Below are 15,945 nucleotides of genomic sequence, written 5' to 3'. Positions count from 1 at the left end.
GTTGATGGCCCGTCAACAGACACTGCCGCCCTCTTTGTTGTCTGAGCAAAAGTGGGGTTCTCTGAGAAATGTGCTCAGGGAAGGACGATTGCTCTCTCAGTCCTTGGGGGAGAAACTGAGGGTAGTCAAGGCAGTTGTGTTCTGCAGAAAGATTTTCCTCCCTGATAAAAGAGAGGTACATGAAGAGAGCCAGCCTTCCTGCTTCTGGATACATTTGCATGAGTCCTTGAGATGCAGGAGTCATCCTGCAACACGAGGCAAAAGGCCCAGGGACCACAAGTTCACTTACTAAAGATAGTGGGAGCAGAAATGAAACAGCCTGAATCCTTACGATGTCACTGGGCTGTAGCACCAACCCTGGAAAGACCTCCCTTCAGACTTGCTGATACATTAGTTAGTTAATGACCTATGTGTAGGCCCTTTTAGATGCTTATTCTATTCCTTGCAGCTAAAAGCATTCTCTAGATGTATATACAATATCACATAATGCAATGTGATAAGAGCTATATAGATACACACAAAGTAAAAATAAAGGAGACATTTACACTGCTTTGGGGAAGCCTTAGGGGAAAGCTGTCACAGATGATACAAGGGCGAGGAGTTCAATAGGCAGACACAGGTGAAATGGAACACAAACCCCCCAGGAGCAAAGGCATGGAAGGGTAAAAGGAGCCCAGAGCATGTCTGGAGATTGGTTTGTAAGCTGAGGGCTGACTGGAGGAGGTTGCCTGCCTTTATGTCCCCAGTGTCTAGCTCAGGGCCTGGCACACAGTTAGTGTCAATACTCGTGAATGAGTGTCTGGGAGTAACACTGGAAAAGCAGCCTAGGGCCAGAATGAAATAGGCTCTGTGGGCCGTGGAAAAAAAACCACAGTAAGACATTTCACAGGACTGTGGAAAACAGAAAATTAAGCCCTACAGTGGCTGCTCAGATTTCTGTGCTAGACAAGGAAAGCTCATAAGGTCATGTACGAATAGGATTATCTTTCTGACACCGTTCTCCATGTCCTCCCATCTCAAGTAGGTTTCCTATACGGCACTATGGCCAACAGATGATAAGGCAATAGGTGTTTCCATTAAGTGGCCATGTCCAATTGATACCATGGCTTTCAGAGAGGGATACAATATAATTTGAAAAGGGCTAAGTGCTCAACATTATTGAAGTCACTAAGTCTGTCAGAGTTCCATGAGACCTTGTATCTGTAAGCTTTAATACTGTTACTTAGAAGGCATTCTTTGACGAAATAGTGTTTTTTACCTATTTGGAATCTTCTAACTATTCTAAACAGAGGAAGTGTTCAAAGAAGTCATATCTATCTTCTGTGCAATTGGAACAATGACCAGCTGGGAGAAGGGTTAGTTTCAAACTATTTCCTAATAAGCAAAGATTACTTTTGTCAGTCTAGTCCATTGCCAAATTAGTTTATAATTCCTTTCAAATAAAATTTTTTTCTCTAGTATTTTTCATGACAAACCAACCACAGTTCAAGGCAGGTCTTTCATCTCTAAAATCACAGGACTAGACTAGGTACCTTTAATGGAATACTAACATAGTCTACTATTGGTACTATGAAAAACAAAAATAATGACAGGTCAGTGTAGACCATAACAGAGGGAGTTTCACTCAACACCCCTACTGATAATCAATAATCATAATTATAATAATACAAACTTATATTATATTCTGAGTACATTTAATGCCTTTCTTTCAAGGAGTTTAATGTGTTTTGTACACATTAGTCACGTTACCCACTAATCCTGGTATAACGCCATGGTGAGGAAGGAGGGCAACAGGTATATATGCGTATAGTTAACACCGGATTCTCCTTCCGCTGGCTAGGTAACAGGTGTTCTTCACAAATGACACACTATCTTTCTGAATCAATCCTAGTTCTAAGGCTAGAAACACAAAAGCTTTTCTCATGTCAACACTAATCACATAATTTCATACATTCATACACACCATTTAAAAAACCTTGATCTCTACTAAAATTACTTGCAAGAATAACTTTCTGTTACAAACACCATAAAATTAACATCTAACTATAGAAAGAAAAATGATAAGACCATGAAAAATCCCACCCAGTAAGAGTTAATTCCATTACATGCTGAAACCATAAACCTTACTTACTGGACTACTTCATAAACCAGTCATTTGTGAACAATTACTTTAAACCATCATGCCATTCACTCTCCTGAAAAATAGGATAATGGAATGCTATATCTCCCCAAAGTCTGCTCATTGTAAACAGTCCATCCCTCCTTGCTGTCTCCAAAAGCTGTATAAACATACTGCAATCAAATCCACCCTAGCTCCTAGAAATCCTTTCTTTAAATCATCTACAAAATGCCAATCTAATACAAATACAAGACAGAGAAGTTCTCACTAACACAACATTTTGTATTTACAGTACTCTGAACAGTGCTTAAACCTGCACTGGTTATATAAAAGGCACTCTCCCCCATGCCACCCACCGCCCCCAGGCTGACAGCATGCTTAGTTCTCTCATTTACACCACACTGCAATAACATAAAGAAGGGTTTACTATTAATCCAGGTTTTACTACAAAGCGACCCGTTATTTCTCTGTCAAATACTGGCGAGAGTGCCAAGTGTCTGTCATCCAATTCAGGGGATTAAGTCTTCTTTTATAGTCTGATACTTGTACCAATTTATAAAAATACAGATATAGTTTCTTAGAGTTGGTCACAGTCTATATTTTGGCTTGGATTCAGGCAGCAGAGGTTGACTATGACAGCTGGCAGGAAACTGACGGGAGAATACATCCTCCCCCTTTCAGTTGCCACATCTCAGTTGCCATAGTGATTAATCCTTAATTGAATGCTGTCTTTGTACATTTCTTTTCAGAAAACTTTAAGTAAACTTAAGTTGAAAACATGCAGTTGATTGAAAAAATGAGGCACCACATCACAAACAGGTATAGCTAAGTTTTGTGACGTACTTCCATATATTAAAAGAACAAATTAACTTTAATAAAGGTATTATCAGTTCCTTCACCTACTTAAAACATTTCTTTCGGTCTGAGCTTAACCATAAATCACACAAGTTTTTCCTCTTGTTATCAGATATCTCTTAAAATAAGAGGTCTTCAGAAGTGGTTGTAAAGTATCCAAGTACCATTTGAGGAAAAACAAATTCTTATTTTATATTGTTTGTATTATTACTATATAACAAAGGTATAACTAGAAATTTATTTTAGGAGAGATAGGTTTTCATTCAAGACATCTATAAAATGTGTTCCATAAACAAAAATTATTTATAAAAGTATCAACTATAAGAAACCAAAGGAAAGATGGAAAAGATAGTATATTAGCCCTTATCTTAATATATAGTTGAATTTGAAAAGCAGGTTCATAGCTTTTGGCATTTCAGTTATCAGTAATTATATCAAAATGATTGAGAGGTAAACTCTGAAAGACCACAAGATTTTACCTATAATAGAATCGTGGTGTACATTACTTCTCTTTCGTAAGTTCCCCATGTAGTATGTTCCTTTGCAATTTAGTTAAGGCTTTAACTTAGACTCAACTATAGACTCAACCTGCATATTGTGGTCACTGTCAATCATGTATTGCCATCGTACAGATAAATAGTATTTGTTTTCTTGGGAAGTTAGGCAACACATCTGCATCTGGCGATGGGCGCGTGCACGCGCGCACACACACATACACACACACAGACCACACGCATGCATGCACACACACAAAATCTTTTCAAACACAAATAAAGGTCTCTAATAAAACTTTGTTGACAGACAAGATGCACTCAGAAGAATTCCCAGTAATCAAAAAAATTCTGGACGTGAGCCCCAGATGAAAGACACTGTCCTGTTGGTGGGAGGTCTGGGGATTTTTAGATCTTCAAAAGCAAGAGGTTTGCAGAGTTTTCTAACACCATGGCTGAATCTCTTTTGTCTGTACCTTGCTTCATTTCCTTTCACCTTAGTTTCTTCTCTTTTCTTACCATAACTACTTTTAAATTTTTTCAAAATTGCAAATTCACTATTGCCACCCACCTCCATACTACAGGCTGCAAAAGCTCTCAGTGAGTGATATACTATCTCTAATCAACATTTCAATGATTTACTCAATAAAAGTGTTGAATAGTGACGAGATATGATGAAATCAGTGAATGTGAACATTTTTTTCTTATTTATTAAATAGTATTATTTAAAAAAGTCTCTTCAGAAATCCTTAATTGAACTATCTTTACAAAGTTTTAGTAAAGAGAAAAATGACACTGGCATCATTCTATCTCCCTGACATTACTGAAGTAGTATGTAGTTTCCAGAAGAATTATAATGAGGAGAACCAAGAATATTACGTATAAAGATAAAGCAAAAGGGCTAGTTTGATGACAGAGTGATATCTCATTTGAATGTCTGTCAGCAGCTGTGGAGACATCTTAAATTGGAAGCAGTCACTTCAATTGATGAATCTAGAGAGAAAATGTATCTATCAGCTTCAAAGAGAAGACTTACTAATAACTTCAATTCTAATACAGACTATCATAAAATAAATTAATATAAAGTACTGAGTGACTTTCTATTTTAATGAGCAAAAACTTAATAGTCACATACAAAATTTTTAAAAATATTCCACCCTAAACATCCTTTTTTTTTTTTTAAGGGAGTCCAAAGCCCCAGATCTGCTAGTACCACCCATTCTTTTATCTATAGTTAACTATGGTTGCATACAGCTGTTCATGATTACTCCTCCTCCAGAGGACTCAGACCTGACATCAGTCATATCCAGTGGTAGTAATAACAATAGCTATTTATTCATTTAGTGCTATTCTGTGTCAGACACTGATCAAATCATTTTATAGGTATTACTTCATTTAGTTTTCATAAAAACATTTTGAGGTAAGAAGTATAGTTATTTGTATTTTAATCACAAGGACATTGAGGCACAGAGAAGGTAAGTAACTTTCTTATGGTCACACAGGAAGTGTGAGTTAGAGCTAGAATTCAAACTCTGGCATTCTGAGTAGAGTTCATGCCATAGGCTAGTTATAACTATCACAATTCCTTCTGCCTCTGGAAGATTACAGAGTTCAACAAATTGAAGATGAGTCTCATTATATGAATTATCTATTCCTAATTAAACTGAAGAAAAGAATGAGATATGTCTTAGGGATTATAGTCTTATGTCAAAAATATAATAATAAAAAATATGTAATAGTTTTAGTTTTTGATATTGGTGAAAAACATCACAAATATGATCAGTATCTATTTTGAAAATTCTAATTCTCATGTAACAAGTAAGACCTTTCTTTTTAAGAGTAAGTTTATAATATTGTCCCTGAGTAATTTTTGCATATAGGTAATACAACTTTCAAGATGCTGAAGTACAGCTGTATTATTCACCTGATATATTGAATGGTGTAAGTCAAACCTGAGGGATTGAATCTTCTTGTGTTGGAATTTTACCGTACCAAGTATTGATTTAAAGAAGTCAGCCACTGAAATCAGTGTGTTTATTCAGACAGCTCTTGGCTTGCTAGTATCGATGGCATGGGATTGGGCCTCCGGCTTAGTGGCTTTAAAACTTCCCTGGCTCTCTTTGGCCCTTTCTTTCTCCCCCTTTCTCTCTTCTGCCCCCTCTCTCCTCCTCTCCCCCATCTCGGCTAGGCCTGTTCTCTTCCCTGAGAATGTATCACTAATAAACGCTGCCTTCATTAAACACACACACACACACAAAAAGCATTTACAAAGGGTTTTTATCAGCCTAGGATTGGAACTAGGTTTAAAGCATGAGTGATTTGGGAACAGAATTTAATGATTCGGGATTAGGTGAAGCAGGCAGGTTGCAGTCACTTAATTGTTACAGGGGCACAGAATAGGTTTTCAAGCAATTTGTTTATGAAAACGTTTAGGGTTTCAGCTTCTTTCTCCCACAACAGTTTGTGGCAACAGGGGCTAGGTCTTGCCTTTTTTAGTCTTAGTAAATTTCCATTTTTAGTTTTCTAAATTCAGTTCTCATTTCTGCCTTTATTTCTCATAAGAAACCATAACAACGGCCTATTTTAAACTTTTGTACCTTAAAAAAACACATTTGCATATCACCCATAGAATGGTCAGTGTATGTTAAATCTGTTTTGTCCTGTGCTTTGACAAGTTTTAATCTGGGATTATTTCGCTTCATTCACCTCCATTTGATACAAATGTTACTGAATTCTGGAATTTCTCCAGCAACTCCTGGGTCACCTTATTCATGGGGTTTCTGATTTTAGAGGTTTGAATCATATTACCTTGTCTACCATTGCATTTTTTGAACAAGATTTTTAATATACGTATAAATATACAAACACGTGGCAAAGATAAGGGTCTATGGAGGCAAATGGGTAGGGGAAAAAGGAAGCACCTAGAAACAGTGGCCATCCTGACAGTTCCACAACTAGAGAAAAAACTTGTCCAGAGCTTGGGTCGAGGGATGAGACCAGGGATAGCAGTTGATATGCAGTTCTTCACTGTGGAATGTCTAAAGTCCAGTGTAGTTCTGAAGTGGGCTCATCTGCCTCTTAACCACACACACACACACACACACACACACACACTAAAACACATGCACACATACGCAATACATATACAACACACACACACACACTCCTGAGGTGTGGTCCTTGGCTTGCTATGGGAAAATAGCAGGTCAAATGTCACTTATGGAGCTGAGCCCCTTCCCAGTGAAACAAACACCATTCGTGGTTAAAAACTTGGGTCTCTTTGTCGACTCATTCTGTGGGTAGAGATATCAGCAGACAGAAGGCGACACTGGGTGGTGTGGTTTCAGAATCAGGGTGTGGTATGTAAAATGGGACGTGGTTCTTCCAGAAGACCTGTGGAGATTGGAAAATGACAGCCTAGGGAGGAAGCGTGGTATCCATAGGTTCCGAGTCCTTGATAGGGTTTGCAGAGGTGTTGTTTGCTGGAGCTTGGGTGACTGCAGAGTTCACGAGGGGTGCATTTGTAGTGCTAACAGAAGCACTGACTAGTGAGGTTTTCCTTTTCCTATTACCAGAAGTCCCTGATGTGGCCTGAGGGGTGGTTTGGGGGCTACCTGCATAATTGGGAACAAGGCGGAGGTACTTCAATACAGGGCCAGAGGAGGTGACTGACTTTGGACAGTTTGCCACACGGCAATAGACTTGAGGTTTGCAACAGACTTGAGCTTTGTGATAGACTTGAGGTTTGCGATAGACTTGAGGTCTGAGAGACCTCCTTCTGGAGCATGAGGCAGCTGTGAATACGAACACCTTGAAAGGGGGAGGAGGAGTCGTGTCCATGTCAGTGACATCAGAATCTGAGGTAGACTGGCCGGTTTGACTTCCAGATGCATTGGCTGAGGTGGAAAGGATGGCCACAGAGTTGGTGGGCAGGGCAAGAGGGAGACTGGCACCAGGGACTGGAAGAGGGGTGGGTAAGGATAAAGCAGGAGGAGGAGAATCTACACACATAGGGATCGGGGATTCATTGTTGCAGGAGGGCGGCTGGAAGGAGGTCATAGCAGGTGTGGAGAGGTCAGAAATAGATGTAGTTATGACTGACTGTAAACAGCCTCCATTCCTATTAGGTGGAATTCCCAAAATGTGATTAGAACTAAGAGGTGGAAGAGAACGGGGATGAATAGGAAGAGAAAAGTGATCAATATTTTGTGTTACACGTGTAGGGACAGACGTGGTTGGGGGCCCGGCTGATAGGTCAGCTGAGCTGGCAGCAGTAGCTGGGACCTGTCCAGTGTAAGTAGCCTGGGGCAGGGAGTCTGTAACCACCCCAGATGGGGTAAAAGAAGGGGCAGACTGAGTGGCACTGCAGTTTGCCTTGACCTTGGTTTTATCCTCCACGATCTTATTCCACTGACATGTAGGGATCTTCAAGGTGTCTGGGTTTCTGTCAAAAGCTAAGCAAGGAAGCTTACATGGTACCGGAAGATTCCCTCCATCCCACTGCAGTGGTGGCAGGGGTAGCGAAAGTGGCATGGGCATTTTGGGTTTGTGGAGCCTACTGCTGGCAGATACTAGAGAAGAAGAGCTCCTGCATGGGACGTCTGAAGGTTTTGGGCTGTGCGTCTCCTCACCCGACTTGAATAGGTCTAGATTGATCTGCGCATGGTCTTCACCCAGCACTTCCTTTGTGGGTCTCTCTGGCAGCAGGGAGCAGCATGCGCTTGGGGCTAAGAGCACTGCTGGTTCCAAATTAAACTTTGGAGGCAGCGGGACGTCTCCAGCAGGGCTGCCTGCGCTTGGGGCAGAGGGCACCGCTGGTTCCAAATCAAGCTTTGGAGGTGGCATTTGGGCAATCTCACTCAAGCTGGACTGTGGGTGCCTGGGACCGCCAGCCAGAGGCCCAGGACTGCGCTCGACGGAAATGACGACTCCGTCGGTCTTCGGGGGCCTCGTTGTTAAAGGCAGATCCCCACTACTCTGCTGGCTGTTCTGATCGGAAGGAAGTGGGATGGTACTGGATGGTACTGGCATCTTGACAGCCTGCTCAGGTGGTAAACGCGGGAGAGTAAATTTTCGCATTGGAGGAGGGATAAATATAGTTCTCGAGGGGCCAAACATCCTGGAATTGGAGCTAGGCAGTACAGGCGTCTTTGGAGGATTTTTCCAGGTCACGAAGGGGAGGCTCCTCAGAAAGGAATATATGGCCTGTGGTATACATGCCCTCCTGGTCCACTGGGTCCGGGAGGCAGCTGATAACCGCACACGAGCTGGGTGTCTGAAACCACGGCGGAGGGCAGGCGCTGGAGCGGCAGGGTGGTTCCGGCCAGGTGGGCCATCATCGCGGAAGGCAGGGACAAGCACCGGGTGACGGCCACCACGCAAGATGCGGTGGCCTCCACACAAAGTATGGTGTCGGAATAGAAGTAGAAACTTAGAAAACAAATTGCCCATATAGAGCTACTTGTGCGCCCAAAGAACCTGAGAATAGAGTACGAAACTCGGAGAGCTTCTCCTTAGCTTCTGCCTTTTCTCTGGGTATAGCACGCACTGAACTAACCGTCCAGCCAGGCGTTTGTGACGTCTCCCTGGAACGTCACAGAGAAGGCTGCACCCACTAATCCAACACGTGAAGAGTGACGTAAAAGGTCAAAGGGTAAGACCTCAATGGCCAGCTAACCCCTTCTGGACTTCCCAGGGCCTGCCTGGGACTTCCTGCAGAGGGTTGTAGGTGTTTGGCACCAGATAGGCCACCATGCGGGGACCATTCAGAGGCCCCATCCACCACGGAGGCCCCATCTTCCAGAGCTCACCCGCCTGGGCAGTGTCTCTGCAGGCCTTCCCAGGTCCGGGAGGCGCAGCCTGATCAAAGCCAAGGGCTAGTGCGACCCAGATCCAGCCCGAATGTGGCCCACCTCCTCCGGGGACCTCCCCCTCTTCTATGTGAGGCCTGGAGGCAAGTGCACTTTCCCATGGCTACCCTGCCTGCCAGCGTCACCAGCCAGGTGCAAAGGTTTCTGAGGCGTGGACGGGAAGCCCTGAGCTGACTGGGTGCTGCACCTCGTGACACCCCTTTATGGCAGGCAGGTTCTTTCTTCAGTTCTTTTTAGAAACTTGGTAAAGCAACAGTTAAACAGACCGTTCCTCAAATTGTACAGTTGGTAGCGGCTTAGCCAGGATTCAAACACAGTTTGTGTGATCACAGTGTTTCCTTATCACATATTCATTATGTTATCATTTCCTTCCTTCCTTCCTTCCTTTCCTCCTTCCTTCCTTCCTTCCTTCCTTCCTTCCTTCCTTCCTTCCTTCCTTCCTTCCTTCCTTCCTTCCTTCCTTCCTTCCTTCCTTCCCCCTTCCTTCTCTCCCTCTCCCTCCCTGCCCACTCCCCCCATACACCATTCCTTTCTACCCTCTCATCTGTCCTGGATATCTTAGGGAAAGTGCATATTTCTCTACTTTCTAGTTCCCCATAATGTGCCAAGTTACAGCCCTACATAGGGATGTTCTCACAGCCTAGAAAGCTTTCCTCCCTCTTTAAATCAATTTGATCTTCACTTTCTCAGGCAGTTCTTCACTATGTCAAAACTCCATTATGGGCTCTCATCCTTACCAGGTACCTTCTGTTAGCAGCTCTGATACCATGTGCAATGATCAGATGCCAGGTTACCAGACAAAATTAACCTGCAGGAAAAATAACTGTTTGATCTTTGAATTCTTGGGAGGAAACTACTATATTTATATGCCTTGATATTATTAGCAAAGATGCACTTGTGACTTTAAGAATGTAACAGAAAATGGATTAAAGAGAAACTATACAAGAAAACATTTATAGATGATGTAATACAGAATTCTACACCTGAAATCTATGTAATTTTACTAACAGTTGTCATCCCAATAAATTAAAAAAAGGAAACATCAAAAAACAAATAAATAAAAAATAAAACTTTCCTGAATACTTTATACCAACCACAATTTAGTCATGAAACGATAAATTTTTTCATTGCCCCTGTACTAAGTTGGTGTACATGGAATAGGGGAAATATACAGCCTCAAAAGGCATATTAGAAACTGCAGGGGATGGACACTCCAGTTTGTTTTCTGGTAAGAAATATCCCTGACTCTGAAAATCCCTGTGAAGAGAAAAGCTGTCTGAGGAGACTGTGCCATCTACCTCAAGAACGTTGGGCCTGAAAAAGGTTGAAAACTATTGGTATTGCCAATATAAGGATAAACCCTTACCCGCAGGTCCCTGTCAATTAAAGGCAAAGGATATCTGTAGCATTTCCATTTTTACAACTTTCCTTAAGAAGTCCCAAAGGGACTTTTTATTGCTTCTATATCTAGGGGTTGCTTCTCAGGTCCATTTTGGGAGGAATTATATACCTGCAAAGTTTTCTCTGAAAAATATTTAAGTAAGCTAATGGCTAATATCCAGTTAAATTACTTCATTAACATCTTCTACAGAGGTTTGACAAACTGTCTTACTTTTTTCTAATTAAAATTTGTTTGGAAATGGGCACTGTTAAAAAAAAAAAACTAATAAAAATGAGCTGTTTAAAAGATACGCTCTTCATTTAATAAAGCAAATTTCTGGCAAACCCAACATATCTCTCACTACTTTTTCCAAATACCTCCTACAAGGTAGTCAAACTATAGAAATGCTGTCTACAGTGTTGGTTGAGAAACAGTATATTTCTAGATCAAATGAATGAGTATATCAAAAAGCAGCACACTTGGGTCATGAAAGAATGCTTTCATGAGTTGTATTTTGGCATTGGGCCTTTGGATTACATTAAAAAATGCTAAAAGCACAGCCCTTCAAAGTCCGTTATTACATTTACTCTAAGGATATTATAAGACAATGGACTGTTCACTAGATCATTCCGTGGTCCTCATTTAAAACCTGGGAGGCAAATTTCCTTCAAAGTAAGGGGTAGGAAAAGCTTTTCTCCTCCTTAGAAAAGCTAGTATTCCCCCTACCCCCATACTCCCCCCCAACCCCCCCACACACACTTAACAACAACCATTTAGCTCAGTGCTTCTCTGCAGGGTGTTATGGCATTTTGGGCAGAACAATTCTTGGCATGTGGGATGTTTCCCCCACCCCCCCACGACAGCCATTTAGTATTCCTGGCTTCCAGACATTAATGCCAGTTGGGCACTCAGTCACTGTGACCACCCAAACTGCCCACACACATTTCCAAATGCACTTAGTTGAGAAAACACTAAATAAACTGTTTACTTCCTCTGAAACTCAATCAAATTTATCATTAAAAAAATATCTGGGTAAGAACATTATGTCCTATATATCTACATTCTAACTTTCTCTCCCAGTCTTGAAATTCCAGTTTAATTTATATTTCCCTTAGTCCTGAATTTCATTTTGTATTCTGATTTTATTGTTAAGACAATCCAAATCCTTTGTTGAATCAGATGAGGTACAAATAAATGAAGACGGTGTGCCAGTTCAGAGGTGTCTTCCCCGCTTCATTCTTAAAAGCAGTACTAAGTTGGAATAAGGTACCACTGTTTTATACAGTATGCATTTTTAACTCCTACACATAAAACGGTCGGAAAACTACTCCTCAGACTTAGCTTTTAGGAATTAATGAAGGATAATAAGCCAAAGAGAAGATAATATTTTTTAAAACCTTTGATGGAAGTGACTATGCGTAAATATCATATTTATATAAAGCCTCATTTCTACACCACAGCGATTTTCAATGAGAAGAGTCCATAGGAATTATCTATTACTTTTAACATAAAATTTCTTTCACTAAAACTATAAATTTTACATGAAGTTAGTTTGAGTCTGTCCTTATTTTATATGAAAAATTTGAGGATCTCTAAATCATACACTTTTCTTTTTCCAGATGAGCAGAAGTGGTTTTGGTTCTGATTTAACTGCATGATTTCCACAGATTCCTCATTTTTGGCAAACTTCTTAAGCAACTCAACATTATTACATTTAGATATCGATTTGTCTTTTACTCTAAAACATCTTCAGTGACACCAGTGCCGCCCAAAGGGTTCTGTGTTTTTACACTTATTTGGATGTCACTTATAATCTTAGTAGCTACTTTTGCGGGAGTACTTAAAGAAGATACTGTTGAGTAACATCTGTGAAAATGAGATAGAAACTAAAGATGACAGTACCTTACGTGCTTCTTACCTTAGAAGTGCAAACAGCTATGTTAGCAGGAAGTTGGGAAAACTGCTTCAGTTCAAATACATCATGTGCTGCCCATCGGCTCATGTGATTTTCAGCTTTGCTCGATCCTATCACATTCTGGTTGGAATGAATGTAAGCCACTTCCTGAACACCATCTAGGAGGTAATCGATGTTGATTAAGCGATGTTTGATTATGAAGCAATATGGTTCCATGTGTAATTTAAAAATTATCAGCAATACACTGAAAAACAATTATGCTTGTTTTGTTTTGAATCCTCAGGAAAAACATTCAATCTGTCAACATCACATTTGAAAAAAAAAAACCAACTGGAGAGAGAAAGAGTTCAAATAGATTGGCCTAGGTTAACTCGGAAAGGACTTTCCTCGCCTATCAATATGAGAACTTGAGATTAGGTAACGATCTTTAGATTTAAACCTAAGATGATGGTTTTTGGCCCACAGAAATGTCAGGGTGGAGCGTCATTTCCATGAATTTGTTGTTCCAGTTGATTTAAAAAGCATGTTTACTAATTTAAAGAGCAGTGCTAGCCTCATAATGTCCTTTAAACATGTACTTGATTACAGTGATGGAGTGGGAGCACGGGGTTTATGACTAGGGAGTTTCGTTTGGTTGGCTTTGTTCAGTTTTCCTGTTTGTTTGTCCTTTTTGTACATATGCCCAGAGAATGTCAAGACTGGACATTCCTAAAAACTGGAGGTTTTTAGGAAATGAAAAAAATTAACTTATAGCTGTTATCTGAAAGAAGTTTAAAAAATGGGCATGTTTTATTGCTTTGCTTCTAGGCAACTATAATTTACTTTTAAATTGTGGTCATAAAAGAGAAGGCTAGAAGTAAGGTCTGTAAAACCTCCCTCCAACAGCTCTGGCAATGAACCTCCATCATGACCTTAAACACTGGTGCTGTTTTGGTCCAGAACGTCTCTCGGCCAGAATCGCCAATCATGTGAAAACAAGATGTTAAATAAGATGATTGAAAGAGAGACTAAGATAATCTCCTTAAATTTCAAAGCACCAGGGAGTGTGTATTGGACAGTTTATTACTGTCCAAAAGGATTCTTCTGGTAGAAAATTCACTCAAATTTTTCTTAATCTTGATGATATATTCTATGCCTTACTTAGAATAGCATTCATCCCACACTAATTATTGACACCTTTTGGACACTAATAAATAAGCAAACAAAAAGGTATTTTAAAAATTAGTTCATGTAATAATTCCTCAAACCTAAAAATCTAGTTGTAGCACACAAGCCAAAAGACAGTCCAATACTTAGTTACAAGGGTATCAAAATATGTATCATCATGAACTTTTAAATGAGACTACTAATAACTGCAAAAGACAGCTTGATTCGTAAATAAGTTAAATACAATGATTAAGGTTTCTATATTACAGTATCCTTGCTTATATATCAGCTTCTTTCATATAGTTTTTTGGGGAATGAGTCAGACACTTTTGAAAGCAATGCTAACACTTAAAAATCACTAAACAGATTTTCAGCAGGTGTTAACAGGAGAAGCAGTTCAATATCTCTGAATCACCGCATGAGAACAGACAGCAACTACTGGTAGAGAGCAAAATCAAAAGCCATGGACAGCATTTACAACAAACTTAGATGACAAGATACTCCCATGAGCTCTAAAATACAAGCAGGTGGGGACAATCTACCAATAGCTACATACTCTGCATGGCATCATGTCTGTGTGAAGGAAGAAGAAGCAACATAGTGGCATCTAATGGATCTCAGAACAGGAGACCCCAGAATAGCCAACCGGTATTCACTAGAAAGCACAGTGGGCCAACTGGAGATAGCAGCTGAATCTGGGAAGGTTTTCTGCTGTCCAATGCTGAGTGGCGGCAGGGGGCTTAAGGTAAGACCTGAGGGGACAGAACAGGCTAGCACTTAGGAACTTCCCAAACTGATCCACCAGGGTTCCCAGGTCAGGGCCACAGATGAGGAAAAACTGCTAGGAAGGAGTCAAAAGAACAGGAACGAGGGAAAGAGAAGCTCTAAAGCAAAGCAGTCGAGAGGAATAGAGACAGAAAATCCCACCAGTTTTGAACACTTCGCAAAACTAACCGACAGTGATCTGTATGATGATAGAAAATATTTCCTAAACTCTGCCTCATTTAAAAAAAACTCAGGGAAAATAATTTCTATAAAAACAAGCAAGAGGGTCAAATCTCATAAAAGTTATTACAAAAGAGAATAAGCAGAATTTATCCCTATAATTGAACATGCCAGAAATACGTGCTCACAAAACAGATTAAAATTGTAACTGATTTCAAAATGAGGTAAAAGACCAAGAATATGATAAAAAACAGGAAGCAACAACATACATCAGAATTAAAATAACTTAGAAATGAGTGGCAGAATTCAGCAAAGACTTAGAAATTAAAAATTATTTTAGAAAAGAGGACTAAACTAGAAGAAACATAAGAGGGAATGAACACAATAGATAATGCTATAAAAGAAAGAAGGAAATTTTAAAAAAGCAAAGAGAACAAAGGATTTGAGAGAACATGACAAAAATTCTGAGGACAGGAAAAAAAGACTGAACATTTAAATAATAGGAGTCCCTAAAGAAGAAAGCCAAAGCAAAGGAATAAAACAAAGTAACTGAAAACACTAGTACAAGAAACTTTCCTAAAATAAAAACGGAGTTGAAATTACACTATGAGAATATTGACTTAGAATAACCAACACTGCTATGGACTGAATGTTTGTACCCTGGCCAATTCATATGTTGAAGTCCTAATCCCCAGTGTAATGGTATCTATAGTTGGACCTTTGGGAGATAATTAGGTCATGAAGGTGGAACCCTAATGAGTAAGATTAGTGTCTTTAGAAGAAAAGACAGGAGAAAGATCATTTCTCTCTCCACGATGTGAGGACACAGCAAGAAGGGGACCATCTGAAGCCAAGAAAAGGGCCCTCACCAAGAACCTTACCATGCTGGCACTGTGATCTTGGACTCCCAGACTCGAGAATTGTGAGAAATAAATGTTACGTAAGCCACCCAGTCTATGGCAGTTTGTTACAGCAGCCCAAGTTGACTAAGACAAACATCAAAATATAATCTAGTAAAATTAATGAACAATAATGAAAAGAAAAAAACCCTTTGGGCATCTAGGGAGAAAAAACACACAACACTTCATGCCAAAAGAAAAGAAGCTACATATTTAAAAATACTAAAGAAAGGAGTGTGTGAGCCAAGGATTTTATATCCAGCAAAAATAACTTTTAAGTGTAAAGGGCACAAACTGTTATCAACAAGAATCTCAGGGAATATT

The 15,945-nt window shown here is 40.1% G+C and overlaps 1 protein-coding gene across 3 annotated transcripts in view; it reads right to left on the bottom strand.

The window, feature by feature from the left end:
- The window catches only part of ERCC6L2 (ERCC excision repair 6 like 2), a 119,355-nt gene that overhangs the window by 17,040 nt on the left and 86,370 nt on the right, over positions 1-15,945 (bottom strand). For all 3 annotated transcript variants that reach the window (XM_081066810.1, XM_081066809.1, XM_081066811.1), the window contains exon 17: positions 12,635-12,789. In XM_081066810.1, the coding sequence (XP_080922936.1) occupies positions 12,635-12,789 (155 nt within the window). The remainder of the gene's footprint in view (positions 1-12,634; positions 12,790-15,945) is intronic.

Source organism: Rhinolophus hipposideros (genome assembly GCF_964194185.1).
Source record: "Rhinolophus hipposideros genome assembly, chromosome: 11".
In the NCBI taxonomy this organism is placed as follows: Eukaryota; Metazoa; Chordata; class Mammalia; order Chiroptera; family Rhinolophidae; genus Rhinolophus; species Rhinolophus hipposideros.
The sequence above is the reverse complement of the archived record's forward strand: the minus strand, read 5'-3'. Positions and strand labels throughout refer to the sequence as shown.